We start from the raw sequence: 20,551 nt of genomic DNA, 5'->3' as shown, positions 1-20,551 counted from the left end.
GTCAGCAAGTCTGTGAGGCTCTCACACCAGGGTACAGCCTCCATCTGGTTTCCGTCATTAACAGACCATATTTTGTCCTCTTTCTCCAACGATTTTCTTAGTTCTTATTCATTCAGAATAAGGTTGGCGGGGGGAAGGGATGTTATTTCTCTGACTGCTTTCAGAACCCTGATAGTCAGAACAAGGGCTATGGTCATATACATGCAGACATCAGAGCAGCAATATTAATCATGGATCCAAACACTGAAATCAACAAGCCATGTTTTTCCCATTTTATTTAAAAACAAGCCTAAAACATTTTGTGTTTTTTATCATTTCATTCATTCAACAGTAAAAAAAAAAAAAAAAAAAAAAAAAAAAAAAGGAAAGGAAAAGGAACTAAAAGTAAAAATTCATACTATCTAAATCACATGTTGGAATGTTGAAAGATATATTAAAAATTTGTGGGTGGTGAGAATATGATTTATAGCTAACTTGCAATCTCAGCTTTAAAACATTTACCCAAATCTCCAAAGTTTGTTCAACTCATCTCTTATCCATCTGATTTGGACTTATAACAAAGTATCAATAATTAGAATATTTTGACAGAGGGGCGCCTGGGTGGCACAGCGGTTAAGCATCTGCCTTCGGCTCAGGGTGTGATCCTGGCGTTCTGGGATTGAGCCCCACATCAGGCTCCTCCGCTGTGAGCCTGCTTCTTCCTCTCCCACTCCCCGTGCTTGTGTTCCCTCTCTCACTGGCTGTCTCTATCTCTGTCAAATAAATAAATAAAATCTTTAAAAAAAAAAAAAAAGAATATTTTGACAGAATAGCATTGGGAAGTCATTTAATTTCTCTAATCTTAAGTTTATTTTTTTCTGTAAAATGGGAATAAAAATTTACCTCTCTTTTTGAAAAGCTGGGGCAAAAATGAAATGGGAGTACATATCATAGTGATTCATACATAATAAAATAAAATGCTATTATGAATTATTATTTCTTTTGTGAATTAGTATACTGAATATTCAGGAATTTGTGTTTTTTTTAACTCAGGGACTCATATAACTCTGCTACATGTATTTTTCAGATTAAACAGCAATGCTTTATTGAGGAAATCCTACACATTCTAGGAAAGGTGCTGTATGTTGTACGGACAACGAAGGAAGAGTCCATGCCTCCTGTGTTCAAGAAGTTTCTTGTAAGAGAAAGATACAACACCCACTGGGAGCTAAAAGTAAAAAGGGAATAGAGAAGTGGATTTTGTGCAGTGAAAGTCATAAAGAAAGAGGAGGCTAAAGAAATAAAAGTAGAGTAGACTTGATTTTAAAGACAGCCTAGCCTCTCAAATGGATTGAAGAGAGCAGGCGGGTAATTTCAGGGGAGGCGAACACATGGGCAAAATTAGAGAGGATGGACATGGCGTGAGAGCCCGAGTTGTTGCTCACACTGATTTCTGCCCTCAGGTAAAGAGCTCACTAAGCACTCTCTGTTTCTTCAAGGGAAACATTGCCAACTTCCCAATTACTGTTGTTGGTAAGAATGGGCAAAAGTATGATTTAAAAAGTCTCTATAAATAATCTCTCCAGACTGTCTTTAAACAACTTTCCAATTTGTTATACTCTAAGTATAAAAGTTGCCATTTCCTGTTGTTATTTTACATAAGAAAAGCTTGACTTTTACAAAACGGAACTAACTTGTCCAAGACCACACATGATACAAACGTTACTTCCTACACTTGACCATACGTATAGTCTACCTCTGATCGCAGTGCCTATTGATGAGGGTGACAATTAGATTTTGCCATGAAGCTAAAAAGTACACCTCAACCATGGTTAACATATGTGATTCAAATACTTCACTATTCTGACATCATCATTCTTATGATGATCATATGATCATACAGATCATTAATGGTTATTAGTGAAAAAGGGCTGTCAGTCTGGCAGCATACAAAGAAAGTGCACTTCAGCCTAGAGCTCAGTAAGACCATTTTGTTTGTTTGTTTGTTTTTTGGCAATAACTAACTGAATATTCTAGCCTTCATCTTCTTTTCTGATGATTTCCTCCAACTACTCAGGGTTAAAATTCTGCTACAAAAATTATCCTGAGCCATTTGTTAAGCCTGTTTTATGCTCACTACATTTATTCTCCTCGAGCAGTAATGCTGTGAATATTGACTAAGTGCTTAGTTGATACCATGGAAATTAATATCTTTGCCTTGTTTAAAATATCCCATTTTTCCTGGTCTTTGAGGAAAAACAAAGCTAATACGGAGTAGTAATTGGTGCTGAGATGGGACAGGGCCAAGTCCAATGTCAAGGATCCTAATTCTCACCTACAGAGTAAGACTTATTTGTCGTTATGCTAGAAAATTTGGGGGAATATTATTTTAATTAGGAGGTACATTACATAAATATTCTGTGGCAGCATATGGGGTCACGAGGAGGGAAACAGCTCTCATTTGTTTACTTAATTTTAAGATGAACTTTAATTCTACTTAGTCCTATTTAATTCTATTTAACCAAATTCTCCTTAACAAAGAGAAGGTGAAGAGAATGAAATAATCGTGTAATTAATTTAATTTTTAACCCTGAAATTGGAATTTGTCTCTACTCTTTCCCGTCAAAGATGAATATGAATGTGGCCAGCACTTACCCACATTTAGATGAAGGCACAAGAAGAAGCAGATCAAGGAAAGGATAACCAGAGTTAGTCAATTCTTATCCTTTATCCCTTCTTATATGTGACATTGGCCTCAGACCAACACTCTTGATATCTCAAAATATACAATGCTTTGGAGACATCAGCAGACTGTCTGTGGCTTACTACGCAAAGCATAAGCCAAGCCCAAGAGCAAAGAACATGGCACTGTCAGGGAATGCCCCCACTGACACCATTTATAACGAAGTGAGCAAAAAGTTCTGTAGGGGCAAGTAGCTCATGGAGTAGCTGTCACGGAACACAGTTTCAAGCCATCCTTACCCACGTGAAATATTTCCCTCCATTCCCAGCCTGAGAAAATTCACTGAAATGAGCTGACAGACTTTCCTTAAAAATAATTACTCCAGGGTTTAAATTGTTCCCTAAAGAACAGACATATTCAGGTCTCTCTGGAGTGCGGTAGGGTGAAGAGATTTGTCTTCATGGAAACATTTCTCCACTCTCCTTAGACAGCCATTGGCAAGAATAGTTCCTATTATTGTAAAATGTGTGTTTTTGAATATATTAGCTAGGCAGGTCAACTCTGAACTTCACAAAGAATTTGCAACTATAGAATTTCTTTGCTGATTTTGCATTTTCCCTTGAGTACACCTATAAAATGCTAAGCTACATGTTAGTTTCATTGTTGATGTATTATAGAAGAGATATACAACAGTATTGAGGCCAGCTTACTATTTGGAGCATGATATTTTTAGTCTAAAATCTTATTAGGGACCTGGAACTTTTGTGCAAATTTTTAACGAGGTACATTTTCAAAAAGAGTTTTAGCTATACAATCAACTATTCTCAAGAGGAATGCGTTTGGCTAATTCCTCTGTGTCTCCTTGAACATTTGCAGCAATAGGAAGGTGTTATTCCTGCTTCTCACTCAGGTGATGTTTAGAAGCCTCTGGTAATTTCTTCAATGCACCAGTGATATTTAGGAATTGCTGAATATAGTGAAGACAGATGGGGGATTTGGGTATTTGTTCAAGTGCCTCAGTCTTCTAATTATTTTATCATTCTCCATTTTCCCCTGTAATTTGTTTAAATTTGAAATCACATCACCAATTTACCTCATTGCTGCCAGGTCTTCAATATTTCCTGTTTATTTATTAGAGAGTTTCTGTGACCAGGTCATTAATAACTACGAGTTTACTGACATGTAAAGTCATTCATACTTAATTCTATTCAAACGGATGTCTGGGAAAGTACTTAACCCCAAATATACTGTGTTGATTTTACTAACCCAAAGACCTTACAGTATTTCTTTACGTATCATAGAGATTTAGAAAAATAAACAAACAAGAAAACTTAGTCCTCATAAGGAAGCTCAAAATGGGAAAATGTGAGCTCCAGCTCCTGAAGTCTGTGGTTGATTCTAACTCCATTGTTTGGTTGCTCATGAAGGAGACAAGTTGCTCAGCCTCTTTGAACAAATTTCCTCGTCTATAAAAGTGGTTATAAAAATACCTATGACCCTTCTGGTATGCAGTAGAACCCAACCCACTACAAGTTGCAACACAAAATATTCAGGATCAGCATGAAGAAATCTGTGTTTTGGGCCGCTCTCTTCACAGTGCCTGGGATCCTTTCTACCCATAGTTATGTAAGAGGGAAGACTGAAGTAATCATTAGAAAATTTGAGTTACCATAAGGTTCATGCCTTGTCTCCAAACTATTCTGTCTCAAAGTTACTTGACCATTTTGAAGATCTGTGAAGTTGGTATGATGGTGATCTCCATCTTGTGGGCAAGGAAACTGAGGTTCAGAGAAGTCTGGAGATTTGCATATGACTCACAGCCAGAAACTTTCAAGGGCAGATCTTATCTGACCTAAGTCTTTGTACCTGCAAAGTTCAGTGTGTCCTAACCTCACTGCCTCTACAAACAAGCTCTACCATTAATTCACAAAGGGACCCTGTGTACCTAATTACTTTGTCATGACCTATATAACATGAGGAAGTTTGAGTGGATAGATTTTCATATCTTCTTAGCCAGTTGTCTGTAATTCTTGGTATTAGACTTTGTTACATGAACAAAATGCACCACATTATTACTTGAGATGAATATGGGCGTGCTTCCAACAAAAGACATTACTCTCCCTCTCTGTTATTTAAATTCATCTAAGTAAAATGCATATATTAGTAAGGCTCAGGAAATGTCTGAATGTTTATAGCAATGATTTTACGCATGTCAATTTTCCTCCTAAATCTATACAAATGCAGGAATTACTTCATCTAGTGTAAGACTATGCTATTTATTCTCTTTCAATAAATAATCCCATGCCTACTAAGCATCAGTCTTGGTGGCTGAGTTGGGCATGATGACTGGGAAAGGCGGTACTGTATCATATAGACAGGGCATCCTGACTGACAAGAAAACAGTGCTGGAAGAACATTTCCAAGCTACAGTGGGAATTTCATGTCTGCACAAAATAAGATTCCTAATGCTAGTTTTAAAAGTCATTAGCAGTGGGGTGCCTGGGTGGCTCAGTCCATTAAGCATCTCTCTTCAGCTCAGGTCCTGATCCCAGGGTTCTGGGATGGAGCCCATGTCAGGCTCCTTGCCCAGTGGGGAGCCTGCTTCTCCCTCTGTCCCACCTCCCGCTCACTCATTCTCTCTCTCTCAAATAAATAGGTAAAATAAGATTTAAAAAAAATTAATTAACAGCCCAGCCCTAAGACAGTTTCTTCATTGAGCTGGCCAATATGGTCTTTAAGGACCTTCAAAATGTCCCCTAACCAACAGCACAGAGTGATAGTGTCACGCATGCAAACCACTGGGAATACCTACATTACAGTGGGACAAGTAAATTTGTGCAGCTCCCTTATAAAGCAATTTGACCTTATATGTCAAGAGATTTGAAACACTTCATTCTCTTGTCTCATTAATTGTTCTCCTAAGACCCTATCCTAAGAATATAATTCTAATTATATAAACAACTTAATACACAAAGGTTTTATAAAAGAATTTTCAAATACTAGAATAAATGCAAATAACTTACACGTCCTAAAATCAGGGTAAGTAATTTATATATACACATTTATAGAATATAATGTAGGCATTAAAACATTTACAAAGGATCTGTGAATTAATATAAAAATACTGATGCTCTAATATCGAATTTAAAGCTACATAAAATTTTGTAATTTTTAAGTATTATTTTGAAGTTTAAAGGAACAAGTCTTTGTGTAGAAAAATGAAAAGGAAATAGAAAATATTACCAGTGTCATCCTTTGGTGGGTGTTAAGGGTATATTCTTCATATTTCTTTCTTTTTTCTGTAATTATAGAATTTCTGTAATGGCTGCTTATTACTTTTGTAATGAAAAAAAATACTCCCTCTCAACACTGAGTCTTGGTTTCCAATGATTTCCAATCTATGATGTTTTTAAAATTAAGTTCAGTTTTATGATTTATGAATATATATATATAGTTTACACACTATGTTTCTAATGATTCTCAAGATGAGAGGAGCTGATTTTCCTTGCTTTCCTGCCCCTGGAATGTTAAGGAATACCTCAAGGCATTTCTGGTTGTCACAACTCTGGAAAAGGTACTACAAGCATTTAATAGGTAGAAGCCTGGAATGCTGCCAATTGTCCTATAACACAGAGGACAGACAGCACCCACAATAAAGCATTAGTTAGCCCAAAATATTAATAGTGTCAAGGCTGAAAAACCCGGCCTAAAGCAAAGTGATTAAAAATTATGTCAGTTCAAGACTGTTGTGGAACTAGAACAATTCTAACATTTGTATGGAACCACAAAAAACCCTGAATAGCCAAAGCAAACTTGAAAAAGAAAAGCAAAGCTGGAGGTATCACAATTTAAGAATTCAAGTTATATTACAAAACCGTAATGATCAAGACAGTACGGTACTGGCACAAAAGTAGACATATAGATCAATGGAACAGAACAGAAAACCCAGAAATAAACCCACAACTATATGGTCAATTAATCTTTGATAAAGCAGTAATGACTATCCAATGGGAAAGATAGTCTCTTCAACATTTGGTGTTGGGAAAAATAGACAGCAATATGCAAAAGAAAGAAATTGGACCATTTTCTTTACTCCATACACAAAAATAAATTCAAAATGGATTAAAGACCTATATGTGAGACCTGAAACCATAAAAATCCTAGAAGAGAAAACAAGCAGTAACTTGTTTGACATTCAGCTATAGCAACTTTTCTCTAGATATGTCTCCTGAGACAAGAGAACCAAAAGCAAAAAGAAACTATTGGGACTACATTAAAATAAAAACCTTCTGCCCAGCAAAGGAAACAACCAAGAAAACAAAAAGTCAGCCTATGGAATGGGAGAAGATACTTGCAAATTACAAATCCAACAAATGTTGGTATCCAAAAAATATAAAGAACTTATAAAACTCAACACCCAAAAAACAATCCAATTAAAAATGAGCATAAGACACAAACAGACATTTCTGCAAAAAGACATACGGATGGCCAAGAGACATATGAAAAGATGTTCACCAACACTTACCATCAGGGAAATGCAAATCAAAACGACAATGAGAGATTACCTCACACCTGTCAAAATGGCTAAAATCAACAACACAAGAAACAGTAAATGTTGTCGAGGATGTGTAGAAAAGGAACTCTCATGCACTGTTGGTAGGAATGCAAACTGGTGCAGTCACTCTGGAGAACAGTATGGAGGTTCCTCAAAAAGTTGAAAATAGAACTACCCTAAGATCTAGTAATCTCACTACTGTATATTTACCCAAATAATACAAAAACACTAAATCTGAGGGATACACACGCCCCTATGTTTATAGCAGCAGTATTTATAATAGCTAAGATATGGAAGTAGCCTGTGTCCATCGATTGATGAATGGATAAAGAAGATGTGGTATATATATATATATATAAATATATATATAATATATATTATACCAAGACCTCTGAATAAATATATATTTATATATAAATTTTATTTATTTATTTATTATAAATTTTTTAAATTAATATAAATTTATATGTTATATATATAAATATACCACATCTTCTTTATCCATATATAAATTTATATATGTATATAATTCAGCCATATAAAAGAATGAAATCTTGCCATTTGCAATGACACAGATGGAGCTAGAGAGTATAATGCTAAGCAAAATAAGTCAGTCAGAAAAAGACAAATATCATATGATTTCATTCATATGTGGAATCATGGAATTTAAGAAACAAAACAAATGAGAAAAGGGAAAAAGAGAGAGACAAACCAAGAAACAGACTCTTAATTATACAGAACAAACTGATGGTTACCAGAGGGGAGGTGGGGAGAGGCATGGGGTAAATAGGTGATGGGGGTTAAGGAGTTCACTTATCTTGATGAGCACTGTGTGGTGTATGGAAGTGTTGAATATCACATACCTGAAACTAATATAATACTGAATGTTAACTGGAATTAAATAAACACTTAAAAAAAAAGACTGTTGTGGAAACTCGAAGAAGTTTCTTACCAAGACCTCTGAATAAATTGTCTATCCAATATCTACGCATCCCTTCCATAAGGATCTAAGGTTATAGAGGTAAGTGCTGTGCCTACGTGGTGCTTGAAATTTAGCAAAAGAGGAAAACATAGAAATCAAGAGTTTAATGTAGTTTGAAGTGCTAAGATAGAGTGCTTTAGTGTAACAGAAATGGAAACTTAATCCAACTGGGTGGTTCAAGGGAGGCTTCTGGAACAGATGGCTCTGGAGCTGAGCTTAAACGATAAGAAGGAGTTATCAGGTGAAGACCAATGGGATTTGTATTCTAGAAGGAGAGACATTCAGAGTGCAAGTGGGGTGACTGGGTGGCTCAATCGTTAAGCATCTGCCTTTGGCTCAGGGCATGATCCCAGGGTTCTGGGATCGAGACCCGCAGCAGGCTCCTCTGCTGGGAGCCTGCTTCTTCCCCTCCCACTCCCCCTGCTTGTGTTCCCTCTCTCGCTGGCTGTCTCTCTCTGTCAAATAAATAAGTAAAATTAAAAAAAAAAAAAAAAAGAGTGCAAGCAAAGGCATGAAGAAGGAAACAGCATAAAGTGCTTAGAAATGACAAGTTTGATAGCAGTGGAACATAACATGGGCACTTCTAGGAGCACAAAGGGAAGAGGCAAAGAGGCCCCAGAGTCAGAATGTCTTTTGCTGCTTGAAGAAGCCAAGATACGCTTCTCAGAGAGGGAAGAATATGGGCCAAGAGTTGAAGGCTGAAAAGACATTACAAGGAATATGAGGAGGGAAGGGCATTTGGGGAGAGAGAACAGTACATGCAAAACTGTGGCAGCTGGAGAAAACACGAACTATTCAAGGAACCACAATAGTTCTTTGGGCTGGAACAGGAAATAGCAGAAGGGAGAAAGGAAGGCAGTGGTCCGATTCCATCTTTGTATCAGTTACAAAGAACATGGAGATGTTATAAGTGATACAGAAGAATCTTGAGCACGAGCCTTAACCCCCCACATTTGGAAAGACTTCTATTGTGAGAATATGCAGGGGATTGGAAGAGAACAGGGTGGGGATGAGGTTAAGGCGAGACAAGTATATTGATGTAAAGAGTCCATCAAAGATGCAACTGAGAAACCCACTGATAAGTATTTGTTGAGCCTCCATTGCATATTTTCTATTGCTCTGGACCCGGTGGAAATACAAGGAAAATTTGCTCTGTACTGAGGTAGAGTGGTCCCCTTTCTCTAACTGAAGAAAAGACAAATTATACAAATGAAGTGACTTGGGGAATAGTGCATGAAGGTTTATTGCTACTGTGTTATGTTGTACAACATACATCAGGACAGAATTCAAATTAGGGGTGAAAGGTGGTAGTAAGAAAGAGAATAGGTTCTAGTCTTGGCTTATAGGGAGAGATATGGGTGTACCTGGGTAAAAGAGGCATTGTGGGAGAAAAAGGAATAAAATGGGAGAAAAGGAATAAAATGTGAGTCAGAATCTAGAAACTGGGAATCAACATGAGCTGTCCTTGAAAACGTGAAAATAGCTTGCATCAATTGTCAGTAGTTCCTAAGAATGAGTGATACCGAGTGCTGGAAGTGTCATTCAGATTCAGCTCAAAGGTCACTCTCGTGATTCCTTTCTGAAACTTCCCACCTTCTAAATGGGACTGACCAGTTCGTCTTTTCCATACGTCCCTAGAAGGGACACCCACATCCTTGCACAGATGTGAGACCAAGGCAATTTGCTAAACCGATGTGTTCGCATGTTTATTTGTATATAAAGCCCTATTAGCCAAGTCTGTGCTTTCTGTTTCCAATTACTAGCACAATGCTTGATACACAGATCACATTTATGATCCCTTCTTTCATGGATGATTTGTTAAAGGAACATAACATGCTCAAATGGTGTCACTTAGGCCAAATCATCAAACCAGGGCTTAATGGCTCAACTAATTGCAGTTTCAACCTCCCCCAGAAAGATAAGTTATAACCTGTCAGTCAGGAATTTTCCGATAAGCACCAATGAGGTAGTCTATCACAGAGGTGCTCTCCATCCCCCAAAGGAAGATGCCTTATTCTGCGTAACATTCCTTGGTCTTCCCCTAAGGAAACTGACTTTGCCTGGAACCAACCATTGTTTAGCTATTAACTCCCTGCCCCACCCCTCCTTCCTATGAAAACCTCAGAGCTCCCCTCTCCTTGCTGGATGGGATGCTGCCTAATTCATGAATCACTTAATAAAAACAATTAGACCTTCCTATTTACTCAGCTGAGTTTTTGTTCCTTGTCAGACTGAAAGAATGACTGTGTTTAGTAACAGGTAGGACAGATGCAAAGAACAAAGATGACAATGATACTAATGTTATAAGTAGAACTCAATAGTTGTTGAGCTCTCTGTTCCAGCCACTAGGCTAAGCAGAATTTTAACAAATGTTTAATTTACTTCTCACAATAATCGCAATAATCAATGAGGTAGCTACTATTATTCTCCCCATTCACATCTGAGAAAACTGAGGTCAAGGGTGGTAAACGTTGTCTGAGACGATAAGCCCAATGCAAGGTGGAGAGGCGTACTGACTTCAGGTCTACATCACTTGAAAGAACATGATCTCACCCAGCATTTGTATATTTTTCATTTCCTTTTTTAAAAAGATTTTTTTATTTATTTGAGAGAGAGGGGGGTGGGGGCAGAGGGAAAGAAACTCAAACAGACTCCATGGTGGGCATGGAGCCTGAGGTTGGGCTCGACCTCACAACCCCAAGATCATGACCTGAGCAGAAATCAAGAGCAGAATGCTTAACCAACAGAGCCACCCAGGTGCCCCTATTTTTCATTTTCAAAAGAATCTAGATCTAGGGGCGCCTGGGTGGCACAGCGGTTAAGCGTCTGCCTTCGGCTCAGGGTGTGATCCTGGCGTTCTGGGATTGAGCCCCACATCAGGCTCCTCCGCTATAAGCCTGCTTCTTCCTCCCACTCCCCCTGCTTGTGTTTCCTCTCTCTCTGGCTGTCTCTATCTCTGTCGAATAAATAAATAAAATCTTTAAAAAAAAAAAAAAGAGAATCTAGATCTAAGATAATTTTATTTTTTAAAAAAAGTTTGTTGATTCAATGTATTTGTCCTAAACTCCAAAGGCTCAATATAATGCAAAACTCTGAGAACCAGTATAATTTGAAAAGTTGAAATACGTCTTTAACAAATATAGTAGCTAAGTGTCTATAAACTCGGTGAAAGGGGCATAATGCCACCTGTCCTAGAGGCAATGAAACCTAAGATGAAAATCAGTAAGAGGGGGCAACCCAGACTGTTTAGCTCCAGCACTGACTCATTGTGTGACAAAATCTTATGGATGACTTAATTTATATAAGAACCTCTAAATTGGCCTAGACATGTGGAGTTAAGGGAAGAGAAGACATTTTATTCAACAAACATACACAGGCTAATCCAAATTATTTGCTAATTTGGCAGACAATTTCATAAACCCCCAAAGAGGGACTCGATCCCTATCCATTCAATGAGACTGAGGGCTCAGAAAATCTAGACAAGTTTCCAAAAAGCAATATCTCACCAATCTCAGACCCCTTCTCAACAGGTTCCTTTACTGCCAACTCTAGAAAAGGGGTTGGCAAATTACATGACACAAATCTATCCTGCTGTCTGTTTGTATTCTCTTCAAGCTTAGCATTGTTTTACATTTAACATGGTTAAAAAATAAAAATAAAAAAATAATATTTTGTAACATAAAATTTGTAGGATATTCAGATTTACATATCTATCAAGAAAGTTTTATTGGAACATAGCCACACACATTCATTTGTGTATGGTCTATGGCTGCATCTGTGCTACAACAGAGTTGAGTAGTTAGAACAGACTGCATGGTCCACAAAGCCTAAAATATTTACTATAGACCAGAAGGCTGACCACTGCTCCAGAATAAAGTTTCACAGGTGCCAAAGAACTCAGTGAAGAACACATTGCTCACATCATGGGTTTGGCCTCTCAGATTTATTGCCGATCTCTGTGGTTCTCAAAGTGTTCCCCCTCGATAGCTGCATGAGCTTAAAGTGAGAAATCATTAGAAATGAAAATTCTCAGACCCTCACCTGGACCTACTGAGTCGGAAACATGGAGGGTAGAGTCCAGCAGTCTGTAGTACAACAAGAAACGTAGGTGATTCTGATACACAGTAAAATCTGAGAATCATGGTGTAACTCAAGGAATTTGAACATGCGATTCCAAAGTAATTACAAGGAAGGCATTTACTGGCTCCTCTTTGTGTTCCCGGCACTGGGCTACACGTTTCACTCCTACTTTAGTATTCCCTACAACCATCGCAAAAGGCTTTGATTTTATTAGATTCATTTTGTAGATAAAGGAACTTGAGCTCAGGAAGGTGCAGTAATTTGTTTAGAGTTACTGAATTCAACTTCGAGCTCAGATCTGTCTGCTCTATGCCCCCTCCACCTGCCCCTCATCTTACTCCGCCCTCTTTCTCATCATGTGTGGAAGAAAGCAGCCCTTTCCATTCTGAGGGGGTTGCCCTGGTTTATGAGCCAGACCTTGGTATTCCCTTAGTGAATACAACACTTTCAATTTCACAGAATATCAACATCAGACAAGACCACTCTGTACCTTTGATCAATCAAGACATAAAAAGAGATCACTCTGTCATCTTATGTGAGAAGAGGCAAAAATATGAACTTTGTTTAAACCACAAAAATGACCAAATATTCCCCATCCTATTTACTGTATGTAGCTTGTTTTTTTTTTTTTTTTTTTTTTTTTACCAATTACAGCTCTAGCCTCTGTCTAGTCTTTACTACTTAATAGACAAGATTTATTAAGATAATCATAGAATTAGCCTGGCTTCTTGACTTTATTCAATCCAGAGCAAAGCCCCACTTCCAAAATCATAGTCCTCCAACACAAGCTCACATACTGTAAGTCCTTTCTCACATCTCATTACCGAGATGTTCCCCCACTCTCCTGGTAAGTGTTCCCCCTCTCTGCAAAGAACAATGAAGCCAAATTATTCAACCACATGTGTGCTCCGATGACCTTTGCCTGGAGGCCACTGAAATGTACAACTTCTCCACCTTCATCTCCCCTCCGCATTGAGACTCCAGCTCTCTGCTCCTAGCTGGGGTGGGGAACGGGTTCTCAAAGTAAGCAAAACTCAAGAATAATATTCCCCAAACCTATCACTACCAAGCACATTGCCAGATCCAGAGCAGACACTTGATATCGTAAATGGATTAATGGACTTTTAGAACCAAACTAATTACAAACAATGACTTCAGGAAACAGCCTTTTTTTTTTTTTTAATTATATCTCATGGCCTCCAGTTACTATCTGTCTGTCTTTTGATCCAATGCCACCACCGTCTTCTTTCAACCTTCCTTGAAAACTTCCAACTGGATGGGATGGCTCTTCAAGTCTTACAAAACCTTTCCTCCCTCTCACCAGACCCTTTTTTGTCTTGGATTAGTTAGTTATTCCCGTTTGTACTCTAATCAATTTGAAAACTCTTTAGGACAATAAAATGCCCTTCTGTCCTCTATTTCCCTTCACACAGTAGGTGCTTGATACAGACATGTTCAATTTCACTTGCAAATTCAAGGGTTTTGTTTTGTTTTTTGTTTTGCTTTGTTTTTCCAGTTATAAAACTGAAAGGGCTACATTCAGCCAAATCAAAGCCCACGTAAACTGGGCTTTTTCAGCTCACTGCTGGATATCTCATTTGGAATTATTTCCCATGGCCATGGGGTTCTAATGAACAACTGCTCCAGATGCCTTCGGTATGTGGGTATCTCTACTTTGCAGTGGGATTTTGATCTGAAATCTCCCTCACAGAAAAAAATAAAAAAATAATAAAATAAAACAATGTAGCCAACTAATCAACAGTTTCCAGGCTACCATGGAAACTTGAAAGAGGCACTGGAGGCCCTCAATTATGCAGCCTAAGGAGAAGTGCACAGGCACCATTACTCTATGAGATTAAATGGCACTCACACTGTAATGTTTTGAGTGTCTCCTATATACCAAGCATTGTGGTGGATAGCATGGATAATTACACAATCAAGGAGAAAGAATAAAAATGTGTTAATTCCCTTTGACACTCTCTGTTGAATTCCGCATTGTGGACCATGTCCCTGTGTTGGCATATAGCATTACCTCACCCAGAGCCCTGCATATGGAAACTGCTAAGCACCTGGCTGCCTTATGAAGATGATAAGCTTCTCTTTATCCATAAAAATCCAGCCTAAAAGTCAACTCTTCCAGTGAGTCATCTCTGATCACTTCTAGCTCTTCCATTTACACTTAATTATTTTTCATTCTTCTATATCTTGGACTTACTTATACTGATCTATCTACCATAATGTATTGCCTTTCCATTGTTTATATTTCCCCTCTACTTATACAAATGAGAGTTCTGTGAGGTCAGAGACTATCTTTAATTCATCTTTGTATTCTGGGCCTAGCAGAGTGCCTGGCATATTGTAGACAAGGGAGAAATATTTTTAAATGCAAGCCACTGTTGAAACACAAATGGCAAATTGATGCTCATTATTGATTATACCCCTATCTATACTATGCTTTGTGTGATTTTCCAAAATAAAAGATTCAAAATAATTGAAGACCTTGCAAGATATCAATATACCTACCAGAACTGTTAAGTTCCCACCATAAATAGTGTTATCATATCTATAACTACAACCTTTGTGTGCTTCCCACTTCTTTTTTTTTCTCTCAAGAAAGATATTTAAAACCTAACAATGTTACCCTAAAATAAAATACAATCATGCTGTTTCAGAACAAGTGCAGGCCAAGGATATTAGAGTAAACATGAATTTCTGGAAAAGCTGGAAATTGACAGCTCACTTTAAGTATTTTATTGAGAAGGGCGATCTATAGATTTTTGCCCTGTTGTCTGTCACCTGAACTGTTCCAAGAGCATAACTAGTATCTCTGCTTCCATAATTTTACTACAGAATTCATCTTCACCTTCTCTCAGACTGACCCCCCTAAAACAGTGGTCTGTCACATTGCTCCTTTGTTTCCCCATATCGAAGACTTTGAATCAATGGTTCTTCACTGGTTGAAGAATAAGTAGACACTCTTAGCATTGAACTTCAAGCCACCTCTTCAGCTAAATTTCTTATTTCAACTTTCTGACACCCTTGTGTGCAAGAACCACTACCCTTATGCATGAAAGCTACCTCCTGTCAGTGCTTAGGGACACAACTCAAGCTCTTTGCTTAGCCTGAAATGTTCTTCTTCCCTTATCCAACTTGGGAAGTCCTTCTCACATTGCAAAGTGCTGTATAACCGTTACCTTCTGTGAAGCCTTAAGATCTTTCCAGAATGCACCACTCCATCTATGCTTCTGCAGGCCATTTCCCTCCTTTGCCCAGCACTTACAGTCTTCTCTCTTGTTGGTAATTAGTTTCCTTTCCTAAAATGTAAGTGCATTGAAGGTACATTCCTTTAATGTTCATCTTGTACACCTCTCTACTGTCTCAGCCTAACAGAGAATCCTGCACACCTTTAGAATTCAATAAGACATACATTATATGCTAATCTATGAAATAATAAGATCCATTTTCTGAGTGTTCTTCCTTGTTCTCCTTATTAGTGAGTGGATATGTGTAAAACCTCAAATCATCATCTTAAAATCCCATTAGTCTTTTGAATCCTCTTTACAAATTGCTTTTGTTTCCTAAACCTTGAATTTCAACTGAAAGAGAATTATATTTTTAAAATGAGGTTTTATCAAAACCAGAATCTAATTTAGGTGGTAATATAAATGCCTCTCTTTTTTCTTTTCTACCCATGGCTAATTTTCACTAGCCATTGTCGATGATAATACTGCGGTAACATTGCCTTATCCCAACACTACTATGGACCCTTCCATTCAAATAGACTCAGAATCACCTTCTAAGTAAATTGACTCATAGTCATACTAGAGAAAATACTCCATAGTTGTACCATTGAAGAATCATTACCCCTGAGGAGAGTGTAAAAGTTCAATGTGGCCTAAAAGAAGCTCATGGTTCTGGTTTGGGCCTCATCTTCATTTCTCCACCAAAAAGAATAGTTAATTTCCTGGTCTTATCCTGGGCTATATTTTCTAGTGCAGTCAGTGAAAAGTTTGACAATCTACATTGGGATAGCTTTTTGGGACTTTTTATCATTTGTAGGTAGAAAGAATGAGGGATAATTTAATATTTTGTGCCTTTCCCTGTATTTTGCGACTTTTTCTTATTCCTCCACTTGGCTGATGGTCAAACAGACTAAATTCTGTTTCTGCTTGGATATTGCCACAGCCTGAGAAAATACAGACAGGAGGCTTATACCAGAGTTCTCATGGTCTTATTGGGTCTCGCTGTTGGATTCTACCTGGAATAGGCATTTACTGTCATTGAGTATACATCACAGATAGTCAAAATGCAGAATACCTCAAAGTGCTTCGAGGTAAAGAAGCTCAGGAGACCAGCTGGCTTCCATTTGTTCTAATCCTGCCTCCAATCTATGATACAGTCAGTTGTCTGGTTTAGCTCACTTACATGCCATGCTTGGGTCCCACACTTCGGTTGGTATCAATTGTGTGACTGTTGTGTAATCTTTCTTATGGATGTATTTCCCACAGATATCTCTCAGGGTGTTAGTAAATAGTTCAGGGCAAGATCTCAGAATACAGGACATTTCCCACATGTTTTCATTGACTCTCTTTTCCAATTAGGGAAAAGAAATAAGTAAATTTATAGTATAGTAGGAAAAGAACTATATACTGCCTTGTAGTCCTTGGTTTTTGTCCTGTCTCTCCTCCACTTAGTTTTGCCTTCTGCCTTCTAGATCAGTTAATCTCTCTGGATTGTAGCTGTCTCCTATGTAAAAAGAAAGACTTGATCTAGACCAGCATTTGTTAATATGTACTTCAGAACAAAAAAGAATTGACTTGTCAAGTAAAATGGGTTATACCTCATATATGGTGGTAACCACATCCTTGTATCTGAGCATGATTGAGACTTTTATATTGAACCCAAATTTTCCCCAGCTTATTGGACATTTTACATAATAGCTAAAAATGTGTAGGTACATCATCTATGTGTGTGTGTGTAGAAATATAGAATCATTTATGGATATGGCTATCCCTCCCAAGAAAGAGATTTCAGATGAGTGCAAAAATCTGTGATCCCAGTTAAGGGAGTCAGGCTCACAATTCTACTTTTCATATTAGTGGAACTCAAATTTGAAGTTTTCATCTGAAAATCGTCAACTTTAAGTGACATAAGACAGAAGTTAAAGAATAAAAGGTGAGTCATTGGCAGGGGTCTTAAACCTGGGGCCTTTGACTTTAAATGCGTACATTATCAACACGGGCAATGAAAGAACTGGGTGCTATCTCATAGCACTGTGAAGGCTGACTTCCTCAATACCCCCGTGGCTGTTTATCTTTAGCGAATGCTTTACCCGGCTATGAAACCAAGCCCTCTAGAGTATTATGCCTTAAATTTGGGGGCTATGGCTCAGCCAAGTCCAGACAACAAAAACTAATATGGTGACAAAATTTCACAGAAGGCAACCCTATTCCCAGCACAGAAACTGAAATGATCTCATCTGCATTTTATTACCATACCAACATTAATACACTGTGGCAGAATCTTGAAACAATGCAAGGTTGTTGTGTAGCACTTGGAGAAGTTTGCTGATGCATTGCTTTCTTTCCAGGGGTTAAATAAAATCGCTGTATAATATGAGAAAGGGAAGAAACTAATTTTTGAGGTTTTATTTAATCCCATTACATTATTCTCTTGTGTGCCTAAGCAGAGCTTTTCACAGAGTGAGAATATTTACAAGAAGATAATGAAAATTACATGGAACTTATTATGTTCTTATAGTGGTCTAAAGACTTAGAACCTAACAAATTACTTTGTTAAAAAAAAAAAAAAGACTTCCTGGAGAGAAGATACATTGACCATTATAACATAGTAACAGAAACAACCTGTGTACGGGATGTAGTTTGGGATGATGTCATTTTAGCTATCAGGTCTCAGCTCCTATAGTTAGAAAGATGAGAAGCATGGGAAGATTTAAATATTTCCATCACCTTCCAACATTACACACAACGTGAGATGTGAACAGTCATAAAAAATTCCGCAATAAAAGATCCTGCCCTTATCTAGAGAGAATATTAGCAAGTGTCTTAGGAGCTCCGTTCTTTCGCTTGAGAAGAAAGGAGAGCTTAGACGTAGAATTGACCTCTGACGCTGAGGTTTAAATGAATCAAAGTATGTTATTTCAGTAGAAAAATTATTTCGTGAAAAAATAAATGCGCATATATATGGTATGTATGTCTCTATATTCACACACACATATCTATTCAAATTGTTAAAGCAAAGGTAATCAACTTTTTGTACCCCCATCTTTTAATAATAAAATTGATCTGAGTAGTAAAATTTATATTAGATGGATAAAATATTTGTTGATAGCAACAGTGACGTCCTGTGCATATGGGTTCCCACTCACAAGACAGATGAGCAAAGTGGCTCACTGGGAAATGCAAATGAAACACTTTTGCAAATTAAGTGTTCAAAGCACATTTTTGCTAAGCACCCATTAACTCAATTTTAACCGAAAAGCTTACCTATTTTATATCATAATCAACAACCCAGCTCCACCCCCGCACCTCCTAACTAATGAGGCACACACAGATATTTCCCTCACAAATCAGGGTACTCCTCCAGAGAACAAAATTCCTGATGACATTAAGGCGTGGTAGCCATCAAGAACTTGACAACCAAAAAACAACCCGTATTACCACCCTATGGTCCAGAGTCCTAACTTCACACCTTGGAAATCTATTTAACCCACCGTATCACCTACAGTCAAGAGCTTTCAAATAGAAAGATAGCGGGGACAGTATCCCTTCCCTCCCAATGTCGAATATCTGGGTAAACAGACGTGAACTGTCCAGTGCTAGGCTGCTCCATGTCAAGCATGCATATTTTAAAACTTTTACTTTGGTATTATGCCTCCTTAACTTCTGCAGCGTCTGTATCCAGTTCGAACCAGACCTGACCAACCGCACAGAGTGGGAGCGACCACTTTACCTTCTGAAAAATCAATCAGTCCCAGCAAATGAAGCAGCTTCAGAGATGCACATATAATCACAACAATACCCACTGTTTGCAGTCCTTCCGACTCCCACTCGAGAGTCAACATCTTTCAAGCTGGCAGAGCATCCCAGCCTCCGGACCCCTTTGGAGCGGAGGGAGTTAATTAGAGAATCCGAGCAATCTCTGGCTTGGAACAAAGACTCGCGAGGGGGAAAAGTGAGCAGCTCCTCGCAGACAGACGCACCGGGCGGAGCAGCGGCCCCCCGGGGTGAGGACGGACCTGGGCTGGAGTCCAGCCTCTCATGCTGATGCTGGCATTTCTTAGCGGGGGTCCCCCAACCACAGCGCGCCTGCCTCGGGGCTCTGCGCTGCCGCCAGCGGGTCCTTGCACTTAGAGCTGTGAGGGGAGCGTCTGTTGGAGAGCGGGAGATTTTGCCGTGTCCGTGGAGAGGAGGGACACTCCCAGGAAACTTGCCCTGGAGAGCGCGGCCGGCGCTCCACGCGCTGAGGACGCGGCGCGGGCTGAGCAGGCTGGCTGCGCGCTAGTTTGCTGCCTGGGAAGCCGGCGAATGCCCCCTTCTTGCCAAAGCAGCGGCTCTCTCCTCGCGGAGCTCGCGCCGCCAGACAGCTCAGCACCCCCCAAACCCCACTCTCGGGAGGCTAGGACAAAATCGGCTGCCGTGGCTGCTGCCTAGAGCCCCTTTCAGAAAGCTCCCATGGAAGCCCGTGGGTAATTTTTTCTAAGCAGAAAAGTGCAGCAGCAAGAGAACCACGATTCAGTTGCTTTTGTCACCAGGAGCATCCAAGCTGCCTCCCACCTGCCACTCCACTGGGGCTGTCGGTCCCCGCTGACACAATGAGAACATGATTAAGAAGATTGATTTGGTCCTTCTATTTTACAAACAGGAGTGGATGGAGAGTGGGGGCAGAGCAGAACCTTGTAAGAACACTGATGTTCAGTAACTGCCCCCTGGAGGGGGCGGGGATCGCACTATCCTTTCAACTCTCGCTTCAGCCTATCTCAAAGCCTAGTTGCACAAACTTCCCCGAGGATAAAAATCACCCAAGGTGCCTGTTAAAAATGCTCTCTTGTGGAGAGTCTGAGTCAGAGGATTCTAGAGTTTGTGTTCCTAAACAAGAAGCTAGATGGTTCTCTTATCAGGGAAGTACGGGTCATGATGTCCTGAAGGATGCCATGGGGTTTTCTATTCCAAACCACATCAAACATCCCAGCCAGCTTTGTGGGAATGGTGGTGGACTCTGGGCTCTGCCAGGACCACACTGGCTTAATCAC

General features: G+C 39.0%; 1 protein-coding gene across 5 annotated transcripts in view; it reads right to left on the bottom strand.

Moving 5' to 3' along the window:
• KCNIP4 (potassium voltage-gated channel interacting protein 4) overlaps window positions 1-20,551 on the bottom strand; it is a 1,152,721-nt gene that overhangs the window by 212,502 nt on the left and 919,668 nt on the right. The window contains exon 1 of one of the 5 annotated variants that reach the window (XM_019796536.2): window positions 19,252-19,428. The exons of the other annotated variants lie outside the window; for them this stretch is intronic. Within the exon in view, the coding sequence (XP_019652095.1) occupies window positions 19,252-19,363 (112 nt within the window). The 5' untranslated portion in view covers window positions 19,364-19,428. Of the gene's footprint in view, window positions 1-19,251; window positions 19,429-20,551 lie in introns of those variants that run through there. 5 annotated transcript variants of the gene reach the window in all.

Source organism: Ailuropoda melanoleuca, chromosome 11, assembly GCF_002007445.2.
Source record: "Ailuropoda melanoleuca isolate Jingjing chromosome 11, ASM200744v2, whole genome shotgun sequence".
Classification (NCBI taxonomy): Eukaryota; Metazoa; Chordata; class Mammalia; order Carnivora; family Ursidae; genus Ailuropoda; species Ailuropoda melanoleuca.
Note: the sequence above shows the minus strand (reverse complement) of the source record. Positions and strands in the feature narration are given on the sequence as shown.